Raw genomic sequence first — 23633 nt, forward strand, 5'->3', positions numbered from 1 at the left:
CTGTGTGTGTTTATGGGTGTATGTGTATATATGTTTCCATGTGTACGTGTTTGATTGTGTATGCTTATGTATGAGTCTGTGGTTCGTGTGTGTACATGCACATGTGTGATATGCAGGTATATTTGTATGTGTGTCATTGTATGAATAATTTCATATGTGCACGTGTAATAAAGCATAGATTTCTGGGTACTATCCTACTGTTGGATTACAAAGTCCTCCCCAGTATTTACTTCTGGTCCCTCCACATTCTCCATCCTTTATTCTAAGATCATGATTTCCCTTGGAATTCATCTTACTATGAGCTCTGAGAAAAGACATTCCTCCCTTCCTTAGTGTTCTTTCTCCCTGCTGGTTTGAAATGTCTCTTTTATCACATGCTAATTCCTTATGGATCTTTTGTTCACTTCTAAATGTCTCTTATGCTCCAGTGATCTCTCTCTTCCTACCTCCAAACATACAATTTTAATACATGATAGGTCTGTGACATCTCGGCATCTCCAAACACTTAACCACCCCCCCTCCCCCCAGCATGCCTGCTACGTTACAAGTTTTCTGGGCTACCCTTTTTCTCCTTAGACTTCTGAAGTTTTTTCATTGACCCTAGAGGGTGATGAGATTCTCAGCATACGTATGTTTAGGGTCCCTTCCGGAAGACCCGCAACAAGAGTGCCAGCTAACTGTCGCTAGAGCATCCAAACCCATGCTCTCCTCAGTGCTGAATAACTCACAAAGAAGGAAGTGAGCCGCTCAGGACTGAGGACAAGAGGCTGGTGGAGCTGAGTGCTGCAGCTGAGCAAACCATGAGAACGGGGGAGAGACGGTGGGGTAGGAGGATGACACTATAGTTAGAAATAACTTGAGCCTTTCTTGATGTCCCTTCAGAAAAGTACACTAAACCGTTTGCAGTTAGGACTAAAATCTTATTTTTATGCGTTTTCTCTTTTTAATTTATTTTATTTCGTTGCCTTCAAACTGGCATTTTGGTCCTGTTAGTGTAACCAGTGCCTGTTAAAATGCGGAAGAGTGATGTAGGGGTCAAGGTTTTAAGCAGATGGCATGACCAAGCTTGGGAGAGGTAAGCGGCTGCTGTTCCTGTAGTTTTCCTGGTGGACTCCTGTCTTCCGGGCTTTACAGCTGTCATTGTGATGAGTGTTCTCAGCTCATTAGCTAGGCCATAACGAAGCACTGGCTTATATACATGGATTATAGTCCTTCTGGAAGGCTAAGCAGGCAGAGCAAGTTCCACACTAACCTAGCGACTTTAGCCCCACCTTTAAGCGACTTCCACGAAGGTCCAGCTCCGAGGGTGCTTCCACATTATGAAGAATGAGATGCCACCTCCTTTCTGTCGTTAATGTCTGAAGTTGGCCCAGTGACTTCCTGCCTGGCATTGGGCTTAGTTCCATGTAGCGATGAGCCATCGTGAGGAACCATAATGGCATGAGATTTACTTCCAGCTCCATGACTTAACAGCTGTGTGACCTGGAGCAGGTTCCCTAACGTCTCTGTGCTCCCATTTCCTCGCCTTTGAAGTTGACATGATAAAGTTAGGCATGGTGACACGTGCCTACGGTTTGTGCACGCTAGAGGCTAAGGCGGAAATATGGCTTTGAAGCCAGCCTGGGCTACATAGCAAATTCAGGGTAGTGGGGCTGTGTGCAGAGATATTGCCTCCTCTCCCCATTTATTTTTGTTTCGGGTTTTTGTTTTGTTTCGTTTTTCGGTTTTTGTTTTTCAAGAAAGGGTTTCTCTATGTAGCCCTGGATGTCCTGGTCTCGCTTTGTAGACCAGGCTGGCCTCCAACTCACAGAGATCTGCCTGCCTCTGCCTCCCTGAGTGCTGGGATTACAGGCACACACCACCACAGCTGGCTCTCCCCCAAATTTTAAAAACGATAATAATAGCAGCGCAGACTCCTCACGGGGTTCACAGGGCCCAGCACAGGGCCTGGCACACAGTGAGCACCATGTGTTGGTTACATGTGATAAACAAATGCTCTTGCTTTCTAGTTCTGTGAAGACTCATGAAATCACGGTTTTATTGTTTCCAGTGTTTTAACCACTATGGAACACACACCTAGCCCAGGTTAGTTTAATGCAAATGACGCTGGTGATCTTGAATAAGTCACTTCCAAAGTCTGGTCTCAGTTCCTCCTTCAGAAGACAAAAGGAGCTGCTGGGTTTCCCCCTATTAGTAGTTCAGACCTCAGGCCAAGGCTGTTCTGGAGTGCTCGCCTTCTCCCAGGGAGGCCTGTCTGTGTAGGCACTGCTCAAAGCCTACAGCGGTTTAAGGAAACGGTCACACTGAAGCAGACAACCATCTCACTTTATAAACAAATCTTCCACTGCCACAAAACATGCATGCCCATCCCCTCTGCTCCTGACCCAGCTTCCCCAGCTGCTGTATTCCGGCTGAGGGATGCGGTTTGAAACCCCCTCCCCAACTAAGCGGGGACCACCCAGATGCAAGCCATGAGGTGACTCCACCTGCAAAGGAGCTGGAGTGTGGTTTCTGGGTACACTCGGCCGTGCCTGACCTCCAGGAGGTCTGGCTCCAGGTTCCATGAGGGACCCTGCTGCAGAGGAACAAGATGGGGGGTGGCAGAGAAGGACTTCTAACACCCCCCAGCCTCCACACACACACAGGTATGCGCATACACCACATGCACAATTGGAGTTGGGATGGAGGTGGTGCTCAGTGGTAGAATGTCTGAAACTCTGGATTCAGTTCCCGGCACTGCCAAAAACTACACGGATAGATCAACAGAAAGGTATGACTAAATTTTAAGGTGTACGTAAAAGGGTCTCATTAGGAAAGTAGGCAATTGGCTGAGTGCGGGAAGGGAAGGTGAGTTCTAGCAGGTTGCCATGCTGTCCCTGACAAAGGCAAGCTCAGGGTGATGAATATTCCTCCCCACAGAGCCTACAGAGGAAACAAGTGGACAGGGATGCTCCTACGGAACCCACTGGACACATGGAGGACGCTTTCCACAGCAGGGACACTGTCACCTTGCTGTGTGCCAGCATCAGGAAAATGAAGGTGCCCAGGCCATTCAAACCTCAGCAACGGCAAGGAAAGAACACAGACCTCTCTCCGTCACCCCAAAGTGACCAGTTTGACTGAGTTTGCATGTCCCCATTTTTTTTTCCTGAGCTATCCTCCGCTGACAGTCACCACCTGCAGAAGTCGTAAACTAGAAGTCTGTGGAGGATTCCAGCCCAGGACTATGTTTAAAAACTACACCATCATGAGTCTAAGGGATGTAGCTCAGCTGGTAGAATGCTGGCCTAGCAGCCACGAAGGCCTGGGTTCAAGCCCCACTACCGCATAAACTGAGTGTGGAGGTGACACCTGCTAACCCCAGCCCTCAGGAAGTGGAAGCAGGAAGATTCAAAGTTCAAGGTCACCTTCAGCTAACCAGGGAATTTGAGAGCATCCCGGGCTACATAACACCCTGATTTTAAAAATAAGGCAGAGCACTACAGTGGCGATTCTCAAATCATTTATTCCATCTAACTGCAGGAAGGGGAAGCTGGGAAATCTGGAGCACGGTTCTACAACGACCTGGAGTAAAGGACAGAACTAGGCGACAGCCGGCTGGCTTCCAGGCAGGGTGTGAGGGGCCAGGAGGGCACTCCTACCATCACACTCGGCTCGTTTACTTTCCTGACTGGCCCCTGCTGGCTTTGAAGTTGGACATTCTGATTAATAGCATACATCCTTACAAAGTCACGTGGTCTCACACAAGGCTTTGAGCAGAGCCGACAGACACAGCACAGCTCTGCTGCACAGTTTTACAGAGTTCAGTCACGGAGACGTGTCTGTAAGTGGCTGCACCATCTCCCACTCCCCTCTCTAGTGCTTAGGGACTCCAGCTTCTCCACATCCTCGCCTGTGGGCCTTTGGAGTGTTTAAAGTATTGTTCATCTTTTTCATCCTTGTGAGTATGGAGTGACGTCATAGCATTGTTTTGATTGGCATTTCTCGGGCGACAACACTGAACCTTTTACACTTTCAGGTGTTTGAATTAATATGCACATTAGTGGATTTTCTCATGACATTTTCATTGCTTAAACTTGGGCATCTTCTACAGGCTTCTTGGTCACTTGTGTACTTTCCTCAGAGAAATGTATAACAAGGCCTAAAGCCCACGAACACACAAAGAGATCCAATAAAACGTTAAAAATGGCATCAGCTGTAGGCCTGGGGAGATGGTTCAGCCATGAAGTGCTTCCCACACAAGCATAACAACCCAAGTTTGATGCCCAGAACCTGCTCGAACACACACACACACACACACACACACACACACACACACACACACATAAGAGAGAGAGAGAAAGAGGGAGAAGGCATGGTGGCACACATTTGCAATCCCAGTGCTTGGGAGGTACAAAAAGGTGGCTGGCTATGACTTGCTAGCCAGCCAGCCTACAGCCTAGCCCAGTCAGTGAGTCCTAGACCAGCAAGAGACCTTGTCTCTCAGGCATGACAGATTGTGCCTGAAGAGGAATGACACCTGAAGGTGTCTCACGTGTTTCTCACGTGTAAATACACATAAGTATGTGCATGCACACAGACACAAATGGGACAGCCATATGGTCCAGTAGCCTTGTTCTGGGTATTTCTACAAAAGAACTTAAATTAAGGAGCTGGAGAGATGGCGAAATGGTTAAGAGCACTTGTTGCTCTTATAGAGAACCTGGGTTTGACTTCCGGCACACGCCTGGTGGTTTATAACCATCTGTAAATCCACCTGCAGGGAATCTGATGCCCTCTCTGACCTCTGTGGGCACCAGCCACATGGGTAGTGCACATTTATACATGCAGGCAAAATATCCACACATAAAATAAAATTAATTTTTTTTTAAAGAACTGAAATTAAGATCTTGCAGAGCTCAAAACTTTCACTGCACTGAAACATTAGCCACCATAGTCAAGGAGCAGAAAAATGTCAGTGTCCATTGGTGATCAAAACATGGCTAAAGAAACTGTGATTTGTTCATATAGTAAAACATTTCTCGGCCATAAAAGATTAGAAAATTCTGCAACTTGATAGGTATAACATAGGTAAATTCTGAAGACACGATGCTAAGCGAAATGACCAACCACTGAAGGACTAGTATTGCATGATCCCATTTGTATGAAGTATCTGTAACAGTCAAATACATAGGATCAAAGAGTATAAGACCGGTTGCTAGAGGCTGAGAGAGAAGTGAGTAGCTACAATCAATAGGCATAAAGTGCCTATCAAGCCAGCCAAATAAGCTCTAGAGGCCTGTTTCACAACAGGTTGTCCACAGTCAATAGTAATTTCTTGTACACCTCAGCTTTAGTAAGACACTCAATCTATGAAATGTTCTTTGCAAAATAAAACAGCTGCCTTAGGGGAAAACAGGCAAACTACTAGCTGCCTGGGTAGTGGTTAGCTTGATGGATAGGGTTGGAGCTGTAGAGACCAGAAGAAACATAAGAGGCTCATGAATATAAAGAAAAGTTCTCCGTGTGGGAATTCATCTAGCCTGATACTTTTCACGTATAAATAGTTTTCAGAAGTATGTGACTGGTACCGGCCTAAAGCCGGTAGCTTTGAGTCCAAATTCTAAATTCTTCAGAGAGTAAATCTTGTTGTCCAGTAGTGAGACATGCCAAGTGTATCTGGACCCAGAGGGCCTGAGACTGTGGATCACCAGCCTTGGTAGTACATGTGAAAAGGAAATTCTTGAAGCAACAGGCTGCTGTTTTAACTGGGTTTGTCCAGGATACCAGGAAGTATAGGATGCTAGGTAAGAAGGCTGAGGGCCAGATGACCTAGGCTTGAGTGTGGGCTTGCTCACTGCCACGTGTGTCACTGGATAAATCCCTCGGGCAAGCATCTCGATTTTCTCATGTGTGAAATGTGTATGAGTATCTCTATTTTCTCATGTATGAAATGTGATGATAGAAATGAGAACCTGTTTTCTAATGTATAATGGAGAATGAAGAGTTATGGTGTGTAACATGCTTAGAATTATATCAATGAGTTCTGGCTCTTTGATATTAGTGTGTGTGTGTGTGTGTGTGTGTGTGTGTGTGGTGAGTGCATGTGCCCTTGCCTATCACTGAAGGCCAAAGAAGGACATTAGATGTCCTGCTTCATCACTCTCGCCTTACGCCCAAAAGGTGGGCTCTCTCACTCATCCTGGAGCTTGCCCGTTTCCTTCTTCTCCGTGAGGCTGGCTGATGCACAAGCTCCAGGGATCTTGCCGTCTGCACCCTTCAACAGCACTGGGGTTGTAGGGTGTACATGGCCACGCCCAGCTTTTTACATGGGTGCTAATGATCCGGACTCAGACAGCACGCTGGCCCATCTCCACTGAGCCATCTCCCAGCCCCTAATTTGTTAAATGACAGAATTCTGGACCACTTGAGGTGGGGAATCCTCAGGGACACAGAAGATCAAAGACAGAAAGATGAGAAATAAGGTCTCATGCCTCCAGAGCCCAGTGATCTCTCCAGGGCCAAGTGACTTGTTTCTCCTTCCCCTTTTCCCTGGACTGTCAGGCTCAGAGGCAAAAAGGCTTCTGGAAATTGCCTTCATCAGGCTATGAGACAAGTTCTGCTCTGGCCCCACTCCCACCCTGACCAGGAGAAGCTGAAATCATTTATTCATGAGCTAGGGTTTGCTCTAAGAGAGCAGAAGAAACACCTGGTTTCTCATCTTTGCTCCTCTAGAGCTATGGACCTGCTCCTGTCTCCCCAGCATGCAGCCCAGTCTCTGTGGCAGTCAGGGACCGACAGGTGTGTAGAAGGAGTTCACTCTGACCTTGGTGAGATTGTTCTGCACCACGGAGGCGGCTGCCGGCCCACAGCCCACAGAGCAGACTAGCATGGTTCACTTGACATTCAAAAGAAACTGCATTCACGCCTCATCACAATACCCTCATTTTCTCAGGTCCTGCTCCCAGGCACACCATGGGAGAGGGCTCTGGGTTTCTCTTTTGTGGGTAGCAGAATGAATGCATGTCATGCCCAAGATAAGGATGCACACGCGCTACTTAAGACTTCAAAGGTGCATTGGTGGAAATCTTACTTTGTATGCACAGCACGCAGGGTGTGGGGAGAAAGCTCCCTCCCGGCTTCTTCTCACTTAATCCCCACCTGCATCCCTTGAGGCCAGAACTCTTTCCTTCCTTTTCCAGAAAAGGAAACAGAGGTGAAGGGTTATGAAGCTAGCTCATGTTAGAGGCAAACCTGAAAGTCAAACCCAATCAGTCCGGCCTTAGAAACACTGTATTGTTCTCATATTGCCTAGCTACCCATCAGAATTCCTTGAGAATAATTCAATAACCCAGATTCTCAGGCTTTTTAACAGATTACCTAGGTAATCCTGGGCACTGGATGTAATTTTTTAAAGTAGTATCTATAAATCTACCCAGCAGGGTATCAAAGCAGATGCTGAGACTCATAGCCAAACCTTGGGCAGAGTGCGTGGAATCTTATGGAAGAAGGAGGAGATAGAAAGACCTGGAGGGGACAGGAGCTCCACAAGGAGACCAACAGAGCCAAAATAATCTGGGCCCAGAGGGCCTGCAGAGACCAATGCTCCAACCAAGGACCATGCATGGAGAGAACCTAGACCCCCTGCTCAGATGTAGCCCATAGACTCAGTCTCCAAGTGGGGTTCCTAGTAAGGGGACCAGGGGCTTTCTCTGGCATGAACTCAGTGGCTGGCTCTTTGATCACCTCCCCCAGTGGGGGCAGCCTTATCAGGCCACAGAGGAAGATGATGCAGCCAGTCCTGATAAGACCTGATAAGCTAGGGTCAGATAGTAGGGGAGGAGAACCTCCCCTATCAGTGGATTAGGGGAGAGGCATAGGGGAAAGGAGAAAGGTAAAGTGAGACTGGGGGGCATGAGGGAGGGGGCTACAGGTGGGATACAAAGTAAAAAAAAAAAATTAAAGATAATAAATAAAGAAAAAAGGGAAAAAATAAAAGTAGCATTTAGAAATTGTTTTCTTTTAAAGGTGTGTGTGCGTGTGTGTGTGTTTATGTATGTATGTATGTACGTACGCACGCATGTGTGTGTCTATTCAGAGAAAAACTCCAGAAGAGGGCATCAGATACCCTAGAGCTGGAGTTACAGGTGGTAATGAGCTCCCTGATATGGGTGCTGGGAAGTGAACTCGGGTCCTCTGCCACAGCAGTAGGTGCTTATAAGCACTGAGCCATTTCTCCAGCCTAGTTTCCAGAAGCTACAGCAGGTACGTGGTATTTTTTGCTCCATTCGACATCTTGCTTCTGTTTTTTCCATAGCAAGCCCTCCATTCTCTTGGAAAGCTTTCCAGCTCCTCGTCTTGGAGGGAATTCCTTAAAAGCCAAAGCCTTATTAGTTAGGGAACATCATCTTGACTAAATAACCTCAAATCTTGCGACCATTTTGAAGTTTAGGGCCAAAATGACACAAGAGTCAAGCACAGATAGAGCTGACTCACTCACTGCTCAAGATTCCCTTCAACACTCGGAAGTGCACTAGATCCCAGCCAATGGATTCTCCGCACTCCAGGTAAGTAAAGGCAGTTTTGACCCAATGTCTCTAACTAGTAATAGAACTTCTGTAGAACTCTGGGGCCACAGACCACCACCCCAGTTCCATGGACTCCAAAAGAAATTAAAAAACAGAAATCTATAAAGAAAAATGGATTCATGTAGAATCTGGTCAAAATGCGGAGAGCAGGAATCTAGTTTCTCTCCGCCACATCTCTAAATCTCTTACAATTTACAGGAAACTGGGGGACACTAGCTAGATGACTTACAGATTAATTGGTTCTTTCCTGAGAGGAGGGTGACTTAGCCTCAGATTCTTTCTGCTGCCTCTGTTCTCAGAGTGCGGCTTCTTAGGGACACAACAGTAGAAATGTGTAGCTACTGTCAATCCATCCTGTAGAGCATGACCGTAGTCACCCCACTGGGCAGGGGGTTGGTAAACATTATACAGAAACAAGTTTGATAGGTTTGAACTTCCTCTTTACCCTGCACAGCTGGTCTCGCATCTAATGCCTGCCCTTGAGAGTTCCTGAAAAACATGCATGGATAGCAACCTTTTGGATACTTGACCTAGATAGGACAATTCTCCAGACACCTACACCACCACCACCCCTCTAAGGCATCCGTTTGGCATTTGGGAAACACACAACTTGGTTACTAAGTATTTTGGCTGTGAATGCAGAAGCCATAGACTGCAGTGTTATATAAACAGGACGTGATTCTAGCAAGATGGTGTACTTTCTGATGTCGATAAATAATAGATAGATGAGAGTCGGTGGGGTGGAGAGAAGGAGAAGAGGTCATCACACTGGTTAAGCTGTGTGGCCCCTATTGAGAGAGTATCATGGCTGTTCTGGTACAGGTGACGGTGATGCCAAAAGGTGACGTCTCAGCCCTAGCTGTTGCCTCCTTGCCAGTAGTGAGCTGCAAATGCACCCCCCCAAACTTGATGTTATGTAAAGTAGAGCAATGCAGGCTTTCAGAAGAGAGCAGCTGTTAGGTTGCTTTCCTGAGCTAGAAAACTGGACGTTACCACACAGAAAGAGGCAAGCCTTTTCCCTCCCTGCCACTCATAATGTAATGGATGGGACCAAGCCTAGCAAAGTCAAGACTTCCTTGCCCCTCTCAAGAGCCACGGGTGAACTGAGGTTATGACATAGGGATGATTAGAATATTATCAGGAACGTTAAGAGATTCTCATTTGTGGGAACCGAGCATTTCCAGATAGCAGGATATCAAGAGCACCGAGGAGCCTCTTCACAGTACTTCTGTTGCAGTTGAGACTCCACTGGTGCTAAGTCTTGACTGAATCAAACTGGGAGCCTGAGTCTATGCTAGAGGTGAAGTAGCAACCCCCCCCCAAAATAACAACTATAGGGGCCAGCCTCAGAGCATCCCCAAGTGACCTTCAGAGTTCTGTGTGCAAAAACTGGAGGAAGAAAGTAGGCAGATTTTTTTTTTTTTAGATGGGGTCTCACTACGTAGCCCATGTTGGCCTTGAACTTGCCACCCTCCTGCCTCAGTGATGATGCAGTACCCAGTGATGAGATCTTGGGCATGTGCCACTATGGCCAGTGAGCAGAGTTCACAGCCACCACCAAATTATATGTTTAAGAAACACAGCCTTTGGTTTTCATGTGTATCGAATACTTCGTATTGTATATTGAGTATTACATGTTTAATAGTAAATGGTGCGTGTCTAAAATACTGTAAACGATATTTTAAATACTATATCATCACAACACCTTCATGTTTGTGATGCCTCACACGCTTCTAAAGTTAATTACCGGCTTTTTAAAAGAGATAAATAATGACACTATTCCTACACCAACATTTAATAGGCATGGCTTGATTAAAATATAGTTTACATATAATGGCGTGCAAACTTTGGGTATGCATTTTGATTCGTTCTGAAAGGCATACGAACCCGTGTAAGAACGGGCTCAGCCAAGATCTATACCAGCTCTGTCACCCCAGACACTGATACATAATTGCTGGCCAGGATTCCATTATGAGGATGTGGTAGATTTCTCTTACATAAGCATTCATCAGTAGTTACTTGAGTCATTTCCAAATTCCAATCGCTATAAATACTGATGCAATGAATGTCATCCTAGCTAAATAGATACACCTATCCTTAAATAACCCCTCAGCAAGGATTACTAGAATTGTCATCTTTAGGGCAAAAGGATTAGATTTCATCATTTTCAAATCACAAACTACTTCTGAGACCATAAAATATTGACAAACCATCTAGGGAATGCTTTTCTACTTCTGAACTGCCTGGCCCAGGGCCCCAGTTCGATACTTAGTGCTATTTTTATTAGCCATTATTTTTTGGCAGGTCAGAGGGTGGCCTGCATTCATTCCTGAGCAGCAGAGACACCTCTAAATATTAATAATAATTTCTAAAGCATTTATTGAGTATTGCTTTGGGCCTGAGCCTATCTTAGATGTGGTCCAAGCAATTTTCTTATTGAGTACTATGACACCTATCCCTTAGGATTTAGATATTATCTTCCCTACTTTAAAAACCTGAACTAAACGTTATAGAAATTGAATTATTTTCCCAAGGTCACAGGGGCAATAAGTGCCAGAGTCAGAATCTGACACCGGTGCTTCCTGGCTGCAAAGACCGAATTCTCAGCATTGTGTCACAGAATCTGAGCTTTTATATAAAATAATGAAGATGGAAATGTAATTATATCGGGCTGATAGTTCTTGACCAGGGAATCTGGAGGATTCCCAGAGTAGAACAGGCACTGTAGAAAGAAAGATCCTCAGCTACTGTATCACAGGACTCACCACACACTCTGTGAAGAACTTACAAGCAAGGGCTTTGTAATGCTTTTGCTGTTAACCCATTTGTCTCTCTTGGTCCTTTTCCATATTCAATATGTTTAAAAAGTATGTCTATAAGCCTATGTGGTTAGTTCTAATATCCTGTTTTATGTAAAGAAACTAAGACACAGAAAAGTAAGAGGATATACCCAAATTTCCCTAATGAGAATCTGGATAGAGTCAGGCCCCAAATTCAGATATTTCTGATTCCCAAGTATAGATTCTTAGCTACCACTGTTGTGATCAATGGACTGCCACACGACTTATTTGTAGCTAGCAAGGGCCAAATCAGCTGGGGACCTGGAACAGGGAATGGGTGGCATGCATTCTTTCAATGAGGGCATCTACCCCTTTTTTAAACACAACAAAACTTGATAGTTCTGGCCTACAGTGGCTCCCCGGGTACAGAGGAAGTGCTGCAGGATAATGACACAGTCAAGTCTGTTTTTGACCACTCAAGCCTGGCCTTGGGCATGGGATGATCTTTGTTTGGTGGGACATAATCAAACACAACAGACTTTTAATGCCCTCGGTATTCCTGAAATCCTGAAACAACCATAGAACGAACCAAAACTAGCCAGAGAACGAAGGGTGAGGACACACAAAGGAAAACCAAGGAACCTGGACCAGCAACCTCGTCACTGCCAGGCACATGAGTAGGCTCATCCTGAAGTGCCTAGCCACCAGTCAACCCACCAGATACCCACAAGCACAGGTAGGGACCCCAGGGCGAATAGGTCACCAGACTCACGCTAGTCCCATCCTTCAATGATATTTTCTCCCTTTCTTGTTTTAAGACCTTGGAGACAGTGAGCATGGTGCATATTCAGGGTGCTTTGTAATCTAACACTGTCTCAAAGCAAAGCTATGGCAGCTCCAGAGAATTAACTCTAAGAGACTCCAGAGAGAAGAATGATAGTTTTCAACCTGATGAGACTAAGAATGAGAAAGAGACATTGTCGTTAATTTGTTTGTTTGGTTTTTTTGTTTTGTTTTGTTTTTTTTCTTTTTTTTGGGGGGGGAAGAAAATGCAGTTTGGTGGTTAGAATCTGGGAAGAATTTAGGGAGGGACAAGAATATGATCAAAATGTCTTTATAAAAATTTAAAATAGCTGGGCGAGGTGGCACACACCTGTAACCCCAGAACTCAGGAGGCAGAGGCAGGAGGATCTCTGTGAGTTTGAGGCCAGCCTGGTCTACAAAGTGAGTCCAGGACGGCCACGGCTACACGGAGAAACTCTGTCTCGAAAAAGAAAAATTTTAATTAAAAAAATCAATTAAAAAACTGTAATATTAGGAAAAGAAGGAGAGAGAGGCCCACGGAAGAGCAGAGACACCATTCATGAACTCTTCCATGTTTTGAGGCCTTCCAGTAATGAGTGCTGTATATTATCTAGTCTCATTAATATTGAATATCAGTAGCTAGGTTCACTGGCACGGTGGTTAGCTCATAAAATCCCCTCATAAAGATGTGATTGCATCTGTAGAGAAATGTCACACAAGTGTAAGCCTATAATGATGTCCAGAATATAGCCCAGCTTAGGTGGTACTTGGAACAGCAGAGAACGCCTTGCACATTCTTTTCCCTAGACAAACCACACATTTCTGCTTCATAAGATTGTTGAATACTTGGTATTTCAAGGTCACAGAGGAGGAAAGGGCACTCCTCTAGACCTGTGTGAGCGCCAGAAGCAGCCAAAGACAGCCTATCCAGGTGGACAAGCAGGTGTGTCCAGGTCTTTAATCAAGCCTCCAACCACAGGCAGAAAAAGGTCAATGAACCGAGTCAAGCCAGTTCAGGAGTCTGGACCAATTCATCATTCTTGCTGCCAACAGACCTTCTCAGAATAGCATCTAGAAAGTCAGTGCAGTCAGGCTGCCAAATCCTATGCATGGAGACTGTAGGGAGCAGTTTCTGCTCTCCCCATGCCTAAAGCAGGGAATGGCTGCATTCCTCCATTCATACAGAGAAGGGTTGCTCCTTCTGCTACCTCTGAGGCTTTCACACTCCTAGGGAAAGACTGCCAGATGGTCAATAGAAAGCCTGCTCATTCTCTAGACTTGCTTGGTCTGTTCTTGCTTCCCACCCACACACACTGGAGTAGTCATTGTTGTCGTCATCATTGTCATTGTCATCCTCACCACTGTCGTCATCATTATCACCATTATCATTATCATCTATATAAAGATTTGTACCAAACACCGTTTTAGGGTTTTTTTTTAATAGATAATTATGCATTTGACACTCATAACAATACTATAGGGTAATGGCTATCATTTTACCCATTTCTTAGCAGAAGAATTTAAGATATTTAAGATGACCATCCCAAGGTTATATGAGTTTTTGTCTAGGAGGGCTGAATCTACATTCTAGTCTACAGTCTACAGTTTTAAGCAATGCACAATACTGCTTTCCTAGGGTTTCTCTAAGAGGTCCTCTATCCCCACTCTTCAACCACGGGATGAGCATACAAAGTCTCATCTCAGGAGTACATACGTGCATTAGGGTTCTCCAGATAAACTGAGCCAAGAGGAGAGAAGTAGCTATAAATATAGATTGGTTGTTTAATTCGGCTTACATGATGATGTAGGATGAGATATCCCATGATCTGTCATCTATAAACTGGAGAATGAAGAGGGCCAGCAGCACCTTTCCATCAAAGCCACGTTCAAAGGCCGGAGAAACAGAAGAACCCATAGTGTACATCCTGAACCAAATCTGAAGGTCTCAGGCCTGAGAGCTTTGATCTTGAGGGGCAGAAGAAATATAGATGTCCTGGTTTAAACAGAGCGAATTCACCTTTTGCCTGGGTCTTCAACAGACTAAATGCTGCCCATCCATACTGATGACCTGAACTTACTAAGCTCTTCTGGAAATCCCCTCAAAGACTCATTTAGAAATTGTTTTACCTGCTCTCGGGGCATCCCTTAACCAGGCAAGTTGATACTTGAAAATTCAACTATTGTAAGCCCATCCTTTCTGAACTTGGTATTTACCTCTCTGTATTTTAATTGATTTCAAAATAAATAACAATAAAACCATAATTCCACTTGATACCATTAGATCTGAATTAACTACAAACATGCTCGTGTCTTCCCTGGAGAGTGAGGTAAGGTCCTTGAGACTTGACTATTCTTCTCTTAAATACTCTGTATTTAAGTAGTAAGATGTAAATATTAACAATTTAAGTACTGACATGAAGTCAATACATCCAATATTACATGACAAAAGACTAAGTGGAGAAAGAAAATGGGTACTTATTCAGTAGAGGTGCATTTACACATAAAATGTATTCATAACAAATTACACATGATAACTACAGTCTTCCTTTCTAGAGCTGGTTGCAAGGTTATAGGTAGTTCTTGCTTGTAATTATCTCCTACTCATCTCTTTTTCCCTCTGCTGTCAATCAAATACCTCAGCTGATAGTGGTTCTAGATATAGTGATCGAAGCCTTCATTCCTGAAGGGTATAGGCCATGTAATCCTGTCTAGGTTAGGCTACTAGAATTTTCTGTAGACCTGAACCACAAGTCTTGGCAGTGCCCTAAGAGGCAGGCTTTTCCTTTCCCCTCCAATAGGATGGATCCCCTTCTTAATCCAGCAGTATCTATTATTCCTGTCTTGGTTTACTGGATCAGAGGCAGAGGAAGCTAAAGCAAAACCATTAGTGTTTCTGTGTGGAAGAATTTCTTCCTGAAGAGTCAAGGTTTCTAGGCTCTCAGTGGACAATGTCTTGGAGAAAAGACCCCACATGTTTGCAGATGAGTCATTAGGAGTAATTGTGAATGGACCGCTCTAACTGCCACCACTGAGTGACAGGATCTGGGCCATCAGGAAGACAGCATGCACTGATGCTAATTTTGAGAATCCTTACAAGCACCTGAATCCTGCCTTGATTCCAGAAATCCCAGAGTCTGAAATTCTATTCTTCTAGAACCATTCTTGGCACAAAACTTCCTATGTGAGTCTCTTTGGGCTACCAAACTAAAAGAAGTGACTTTTAAATCACAAAAATTTATTTCTCATGGTTTTAGAAGCCAAGAAGTCCAAGGTCTTGGGAATGGCAAACCCAGTGTCTAGTGAGAGCCCATTTCTGCTTGCATTGCTATTGTCTTGGTATATCTCACACGATGGAGGAGATGAGGCATCTGTCTAGTCCTCTTACTAGAGGCGTAGAAGCCATCCATTCCTGGAGGCTCATCATTCATGAGCTGATCACTTCCTAAAAGTCTTACCTCTACTACCATCACCTGAGGGTTAGAATTTCCACATGAATTTGGGAAGAAACGAAACATTCAGACCATCACAGCACGTGATTGCCAATGGCACTCTGTGCCATTGGCACAGAGCTTGCCAATCGGCACAGCCCATCCTTCTGGCCACTGCAGTCTATGGTCACTGGAGTGCCTGTGCCGATTAAAGAGAAAAGGAAGGGGCCACAGCCATCATGTTCTCATAATAGAAAAATCTTCCTAAAAATAAATCAAACACAGGAATACTGAGCCAAGAGGTAGAGAAGGAGACTGCCAAGAGTTTCGTTGACACATTTTTGACTTGCCATACAAGTATCAGGCATTTCCACCACCTAGAATTAGTGGTGGCCTCTGTCAGAAGGAAGGAAGGAGGTTACGGCTAAGAATTGCTGTTGGGTAGAAAAACCAACAAATACCCCAAATTCCAGACGCATTTAAACCAAACATTTTGCCTTATTCTCATATCACTCATCTTGTCATTGACTTACTATTGTCTTTAACTCAATGTATCTTTACTTAACCTAAATAACTCTCCTTAGATAGGAATTTTTATATTCAGACCACAAGTACAAAAGTATCACTGAATGTCTTAGTCCATTCTGAAATATAGAACAAGTCAAAGAAAAATACTCATCTGTCTAACCTACAAACATCTCCTGTCCCAACATCGGCAATAGTCATTCTGTGGTTGTTTGTTTGGTTTGGTTTTTGAAACAGGATCCCACAGAGTAGCCCAGGCCTACCTGTAACTCACAACTCCCAGCTTTCTGAATGTAGGGTTACAGTGTGTTCTGCTGCATCCAATTAATACTTTAGAACGAATAACAGCAGGAACAAGCCCTATTCTTCTGATCCAGGGACCCTGATGTTAAGACCTCCCAGCAAAGGACTAGAGAATGTATAGAAAAGCTTCCCTCTTAGGAGAACACTAATGAGTGGGCCTCATCCATTGAGCTCTAGGCCCCACTGGCAAGGTAAAGTCCCTAAGCAAGATCATAGCCCGTGGTTTCCTGCCCGGCCACACTTTCTCTTCACTTTCCCCCCACTGAAAGCAAACCTATCAAAGTGACTGTGAACCAGGAGGGTTCACAGTCTACCGCCGGGTACTCACATCAGAGGCTGGGCCCTTGTCCGCGCCAGGGCAGGAGAATGTGACAAATTCATGGCAGCGCTTGTGGACAACAAAGCAGCAGACTGCAAAAGAAAGAACAGGGGAGAAAAAAAAGAGGAAAAAGCCATTAGGTTGCTCCATTTAAAGAAATCATGCAAAATAACATCAGCTCATATCTCATGCCCTCTGTTGGGCCCACTGACATGTCATCTTGCACAGGCATTAGAAGTCCAAGTTAAGTAGAGGAGTTGGAAGAGAGCTTAGTGGATAAAGTACTTGGCGCATGATTGTGAAAACTGCTGTTTGATCTGCAGACCTCACCTGGCCTGCAAGGTGGCCGCTGGCACCCCAGCAGGCCACACGAGGCAGAGACAGGACATCTCTAGAGTCTAGCTAGCTAGACCAGCTGGAACTGGCTAGCTCCAGATTCAGAGACAATAAAGAAGGTGGAGAGCAGCTGAGGCTATAGGTCAACTTTGAGCTTCCACATGTAAGCGCACACGTACACGCACATACACACACATGCACGCACTCACCTCTACCTGCCCCCATCTGCACTCATGCATATACCAACCAAGCATACACACATACTCACCACACACACTTGTACACACAGGAAAATTTAATTTAGCTAGTGTGCTAAGCACACATAGACTCCAAGTTACAGCCTCTTGAAGATTACTTAGAGTGACCAGTCTTTTGTTGGTTTGGAAATAGGGTGCTGTTTTTGTTTGTTTGTTTGTTTGTTTGTTTGTTTGTTTAGATCAAGGACCAGATGAAGTACTTTGATGATATTTAGGTCCATAATGCATAAGAAATATGTGTCTTTAAGCATTAGACTCCTGCCTGGAGGGATGATTAGAACAGGAAGGGTGTGGAGGATCACTAAGCAAGAACGGCAGAGGCGTGATCCTCTCACCAGATCAGTGTCAAGTCCGTGTAGGAGTAGAAGAAACAGGCTACAGGCTGGGGGTGGTGCTGGGGGTGGCGCTCGAAGCGGAGAGCCGGCCTAGCCTTTTGGAAACTCTGGGATGAAGAGGAGGGGGGAGCAACAGGAAGAGGAAAGGGGGAGATGAAAGGGAGAGCAGACGAAAGAGGTGGAGAGGGAGGAGAGGAAAGATGAGGAGGAAGAGAAGGAACAGAATGAGGAGGTGGAGGAAAACGGGGGAGTGTGAGAGAAGGGGGAGGGGAAAGGAGGAGGGAGTGTGAAGGTGGAAGGAGGACAATGAGGCTACAACACTGCCTGCAGTTTGCAACCAAATGCACAGAAACGTACATTTGAAACACTGGGAGTTCAGTGCATCCGAGATATGGCTTCACTATCTGAGGGTTACAGCAGTTTGAGAAAGGGGCAGCCAGTAAGTATATACATAACGAAACAGACGTTTTGCTGTTTTGTTTCCCAGGACTTCTACATCCTCTAGACTCCTGGCCTCCTAGAGGATAGACTACATTAGGGACCAGCTCAGAGCTTTCTTAAGCACGTGTTCAACAGAGCAGAAAATGTCAAGCTCCTCACAGAGATGTGATTGTGTGGACCTGTCATCAGTAGCTACTGAGTGCACAGCATCTGTGAACATTTGTCGTGGGAGAGTCTTAGGAGTTCTACTACAGACTCACGGAGAGTACAAATGCCAGGAGCCTGTTAGGTTGAGTTGCCTGGAGGCAGTCACTAACCCCTCTTGGGAGTCCCCAGAACACCAGCTGCTGCACAGAAAATCCAACATGGAGTCTCCAACAAGTAAGAAACAAGGGAAGAAAAAGGTAAGGAGAAAGTAAGAGGAGCAACTTGCATCCAAAGGAATGTAAGAAACATATTGAGTACAGGCATTATGCCTGTGTCATCTGAGTCCTAATTTGAATAAACTGGCAATACTAAAAATCCACCAAGACGCTCAGGAAAATAGATCTATTTGCTTGGCCTTTATAATGTTAGGCAATTATTCTTATTCATATTGGAGAACAAATACCCTTGGTACGACAGTGGCATGGTGGTTATTATAACAGTGGCTTTATCTTTGAGGGCTACAACCTAAAAGCTTTATGGATACAATAATTCAACTCAAAGTAATTCGGTATGCTTAGGAGGGTGATAGATTGGAAAAAAAAAAAAAAGAAGAGGAAAAAAAAGAAATTTGATCATTATGACTCATCATTAAGCCATCCTGGCGGACACATGATGATTTAATGCCAATCTGTCTTCTTTTATACATGTTTCATTCTTCTGTAAAATACAATTTTAAGACAGAGACTGATACAGACAGAGAGAGGCTAAGTTACAAAACACCAGGACATGAGGGAGGGACTACAGGCTTGAATGTGTTCCCCGGGGAGAGTGTGCACACTGGTGAATGCATGTAAGACTAGTTTAAATGTGTTAACAATTCAGATGGGGATGGCTGGTGAGATGGCTCAGCAGGAACAAGCACTTGATGGATGAGCCTGACAATCTCAGCTTAATCCCGGAAACCCCAGTAGGAGAGAACTAAATCCTGAGATTTGTCCTCTGACCTTCAGATGGATGCTATGGTACACACACACACACATATACACATACCACAAACACACACATTCACACAACACACATACAAACAACACAAAAACACACATACAACATACACACACACACACATACTATGATAATGCATTGGTTTAAGAATTAAGATTGGGGGCTGGAGAGATGGCTCAGCGGTCAAGAGCACTAACTGCTCTTCCAGAGGACCCAGGTTCAATTCCCAGCACCCACATGGCAGCTCACAACTGTGTAACTCCAAGATCTGATACCCATAAACATACATCCAGGCAAAACACCAATGCACATAAAATAAAAATAAATAAATAAATGAAAAGAATTAAGATTGGGATGCCACTCAGTGGCAGAGTACTCTCCCCAGCATGTGTAAGACCCAAACACTAGAAATATTAACAAAACCAAAACCAAACAATCAAGGATAGAATAAGATTTTTAAAAAAGCGAAGTACAGCTTTCAAAACTGTGTAAGGAAAACTCATATAAAGAAAGTATTGCATCTTCGCTCGGACAGACAGCCAACTGGGGACTCCATCTCCCAAGCCATACATGGGAGGATATTTTAAAACCTGCATTTGATGCCATTTCTACTTTAAGCTCTTTAATCCATCTGTAATTGTTTTTTATTTGCAATCTAGTCATCACTGGGACTCTAACCTCCCTGTCCCATAGGTACCCTGTTGTCCCAGCAGCCCTGATTGAATAATTCTCTCCTTCTGCCTGGATTTCCAATGCCAAGTTTATTAACTGTTCAATGATTACATATGCTGAGCCTGTCTTCAGGCCTTTTAACTTTGTCCCCTGATCTGTGGTAAAGTACGGCAATGGGGAGGGGGTAATTACAGGGGCTTTATAGCCTGCTGTGCCCCAGCCCTGTGAGTCCGCCCTCATTATTTTTTTTTCAGCGTATTCTTAGCTATTGCTGTGGATTTATACTTCCAAGTGAAGTTCAGAAGCAGTTTATCAAGGTTTTGAAAATACCAATGGGGATTGTATTAGAGTAACGTTAAGTCAATCCCCATCCTCCAAAAATAAAATAAAATAATTGGGACTTTCATTGAACTGGCCTTACATTTTCAAAATTAAAATTCAAGATAATTGACACTTTTACACACGTTGAACTCCAAGAATTGATTGCAGCCTTGTTTAAAATCTTGCTTCCCATCTCCCAGAGAGCCTTTCATTCTCTCCATGTTGTCCCCATGTGGTTCTTACAGTGGACTGTCTGAGGGGCCCCTGTTCTAATGCGCTTTTTTCCGTTGTGTTTTCCAACTAGTTGCTGTTTACATAAAGGAGAGTAATGTAATCCCACAGTGAGGATTTTGTAGCCTTTTAAAACTCATAATCGTTGATGTAGGGTTTTAGTTGCCTTCAGAACTAGAAAATTGTATTATCCCAAGCAATCATATTTTTCTTTTCTCCTTTCTCACATATGTGCCCCTTCCCTGACCTTATTGGATTTCTGCATCTAGGACTGTCAGAACACCAGGAAATAAAAGGCTGATAGCTGTCCTCTCCAGCCAGTATCACCTCTCTGTCCCGTCTCCTAGGAGTTCCTTACAACCACCAAAGATGCTCTTCATGACTCCTCAGAATGACTTTTAGTTTGTGTTCTCCTTGGAAATTGCCAACATGTTTACAATGTACCATCTTATATGGCTTGACATTAACCCTCGTGTCTGTCTCTCAAGCCATATTGTTAGGAGTATTCATATTTTCCCAACAGGCTTGCCTTTGTTGTCTATCATTTTATTTGTAATGTTTCTTGTTGTTGTTGTTTTTAGTAATAGGATGAAACACAGGGGCCACTTGCATGCTAGATGACTACCATACAATGGATCTATCTACCTTTTTACGTGTTTGTGGTGTGTCTGTCCGTGTGTGTTCCCGTGTGTGCATGTTTGCATGCATGTGTGTGTGTGTGCTGTGTGTGTTGTGCACATGCATTCACAGGCTTGTGGAGAGCAGCAGTCAATGTTGAGTATCTTCCTCAGTAGCTCTCCACCTTAGTGAGTTAGTTGGTTAGTTAAATGGTTGGTTGTTTGGTTAGTCAGGTAGTCAGTTAACTTTTAAGAGAGGGTCTCTCACCGAGCGTGTAACTCACTGATTCTGCTAGGCTAGGGGCTACCATGCTCTAGGCACCACCGCCTTTCTCTGGTGCTGCGGTTCCAGATATGGTCAACCATGCCCTGCTCTCTCATAGGTGCTGGCGATCTGAAATCAAGCCCTCACGCTTATGCAGCAAGCAGCTTCTCAACTGAAACATGGCCCCAGCACCTTTTTATTTTGAGACAGTTTTTCACTATGCTGCCTGGCCAGGCCTTGAACTTGTCATCTTCCTGCCTTAATGTCCTGAGTAGCTAGGATTACAGCCTGTGCCACCAGGCCCAGCTTTCTCTGTTAGTATCTTTGTTTGCTGCGTTTTCTGTGTTAGTACCCTACCACCACAAAGAAGACCGTGGTCATCAGTTCTGCCAGGCTTTTCTCCACTAAAACTGCTTCTGCTTTCCCTGGTGACTGCATCTGTACTAATATTTATACACAGGAGTTCTGGACGCTGGTGGCTGGCTTTGGGGCTCCTGTTTGTCATTTGAAACTAGAATGTATGGAAAATTATCTGGTCTCCCCGTGCTCTGTTTCCGCTTTGAAAGATAGCAGTGAGAAAAGCAGTTCCCATATCATGGAGGCATTGTCCACCCTCAGAACTGTGCCATCTAAACCTCAAATAACCAATGAGTACCAGCGCCTATCATGCACAGCTTGAGATACTGCTTGGACGTACCATGCAGTTAATTTATTCCCATTCTTCTTCATTAAAAATTGAAAATTTTTTTCAGTCTCAAAACTATTCTTTTAAGTACAGTTTTGGCTGTGTTTATGTTTTACATTTAGTGTCATTATTAAGCTTCTAAGTGGTTCATCATTAAGGTCTAAATTTCTTCCTTGACCCAGAATGAATTAGGAAAGTTTATTCCATTTTCAAGTAGTAATTTTACTCCAGAACCCTTTTTCAAAACTTCCAAAGTATGAGTCAGGGCTTTCTTCACCTTTATCTATTCTGTTGGGGCATCTGGAATAAATAGCACATCATCTAGAAGTTTCCTAGTGTTTGCTGCAAACACTAGTCATCCCATCATGGAAGGGATGACTCCTGAGTGGTTCTTCCACATTCCACCATGGGTAAGGTCTCTTTGGGCAGCCTTTCAGTTAGCACAAACATAAATAATCCAGCCCTAGGAGGAGGAACCAATAGCCAGGTGACTCAAATGGCCTGTCCTCTTCCAACTGTTGGGGACAGACCTTGGAAGCTGAAGAGTTTGCATGCAGGTAACTCCGTTAAGTGGTTTCTTTCTTCAAAGCTGCACAAATCAAATTCCCCATTAACTAAAACATGCTTTTAAAGAGGACTAGGGATGCCTATTTTAAGAAACAAACTAAATCGCTTTGTGATACAAATAAACACCCCCTCATTTCTGTTTGGCAAATTCAGGGGCAGACTAGCTTTTCTTAAAGAGGAGGCATTTTCAGAACTGCTGAACGCGCCAGGTTCTACTTCCACACAGGTAGCTGGAAGAAGCCAAGAATTCCTATGTGCTTCGCGCCGTGTTTAATTACTCCTTGCTGTCCGGGGTTGGAAAGCCTACAGTCTAGTACCCCCTCAACCCAGTGTAGAGACTTGTATAGATTATTCAGTGAGGTCCCAAACACAAATGCCTTTGGGCTAGGTGCGTGATAAGACTGCCAGGGGAAAGGTAGGCCGAACACATATAGGCCATACATGTTGCAACTCAGCTTCAGAGAGCAGCGAGACAGGGTCTCAAGCTCCACCCATCTCCACACTCCCCTTGTACATGAAAGGCCATCAAGGCTTCACAGTAAGATGCCTAGGTCCCAACCCTGCGGAGCTGTGACTGTTACCTTACCGGGAAAAATGGCCTTAGATATGATTGATCTGAGGACCTGGCAAAGGGAAAACATGCTGACTTATTGCAGTGGGCTCAGTGGAACCACAGGAGTCCTTTTATGAGGGAGGTGGAATGGGTCAGTCAGAGAATGAGCTGTGACGGTGGAGGCAGACGTTGGTGCCGTGTGCTTGTGGGAAGGAACGTGACCGAGGAATGTGGGTGGCCCACAGCAGTTGGAAGCAGCAAGGAACAGAGTGTCCCCTCCAGTCTCCCGTGAGGAAGGCAACCAGCTGACACCTTGACTTTAGTCGTAACAAGTCCATTTTTAGGTTTTGCTCTCTAGAGCCGTAAGGCACTCGCTTCATGCCATTTTAGGCACCTGTATTTCTTTGCATTTGTTACACTGGCTCCAGGAAACTAATATAGTAGCTAAGAATTAGAAATATGTGATTGATGCACCAGA

General features: G+C 44.6%; 1 protein-coding gene across 2 annotated transcripts in view; it reads right to left on the reverse strand.

The window, feature by feature from the left end:
• The window catches only part of Prkcb (protein kinase C beta), a 322945-nt gene that overhangs the window by 175210 nt on the left and 124102 nt on the right, over positions 1–23633 (reverse strand). For both annotated transcript variants that reach the window (XM_055627393.1, XM_055627392.1), the window contains exon 3: positions 16736–16818. In XM_055627393.1, the coding sequence (XP_055483368.1) occupies positions 16736–16818 (83 nt within the window). The remainder of the gene's footprint in view (positions 1–16735; positions 16819–23633) is intronic.

The sequence above is a fragment of the Psammomys obesus genome, unplaced genomic scaffold, assembly GCF_907164565.1.
Source record: "Psammomys obesus unplaced genomic scaffold, mPsaObe1.curated_primary_1811, whole genome shotgun sequence".
Taxonomy (NCBI): domain Eukaryota; kingdom Metazoa; phylum Chordata; class Mammalia; order Rodentia; family Muridae; genus Psammomys; species Psammomys obesus.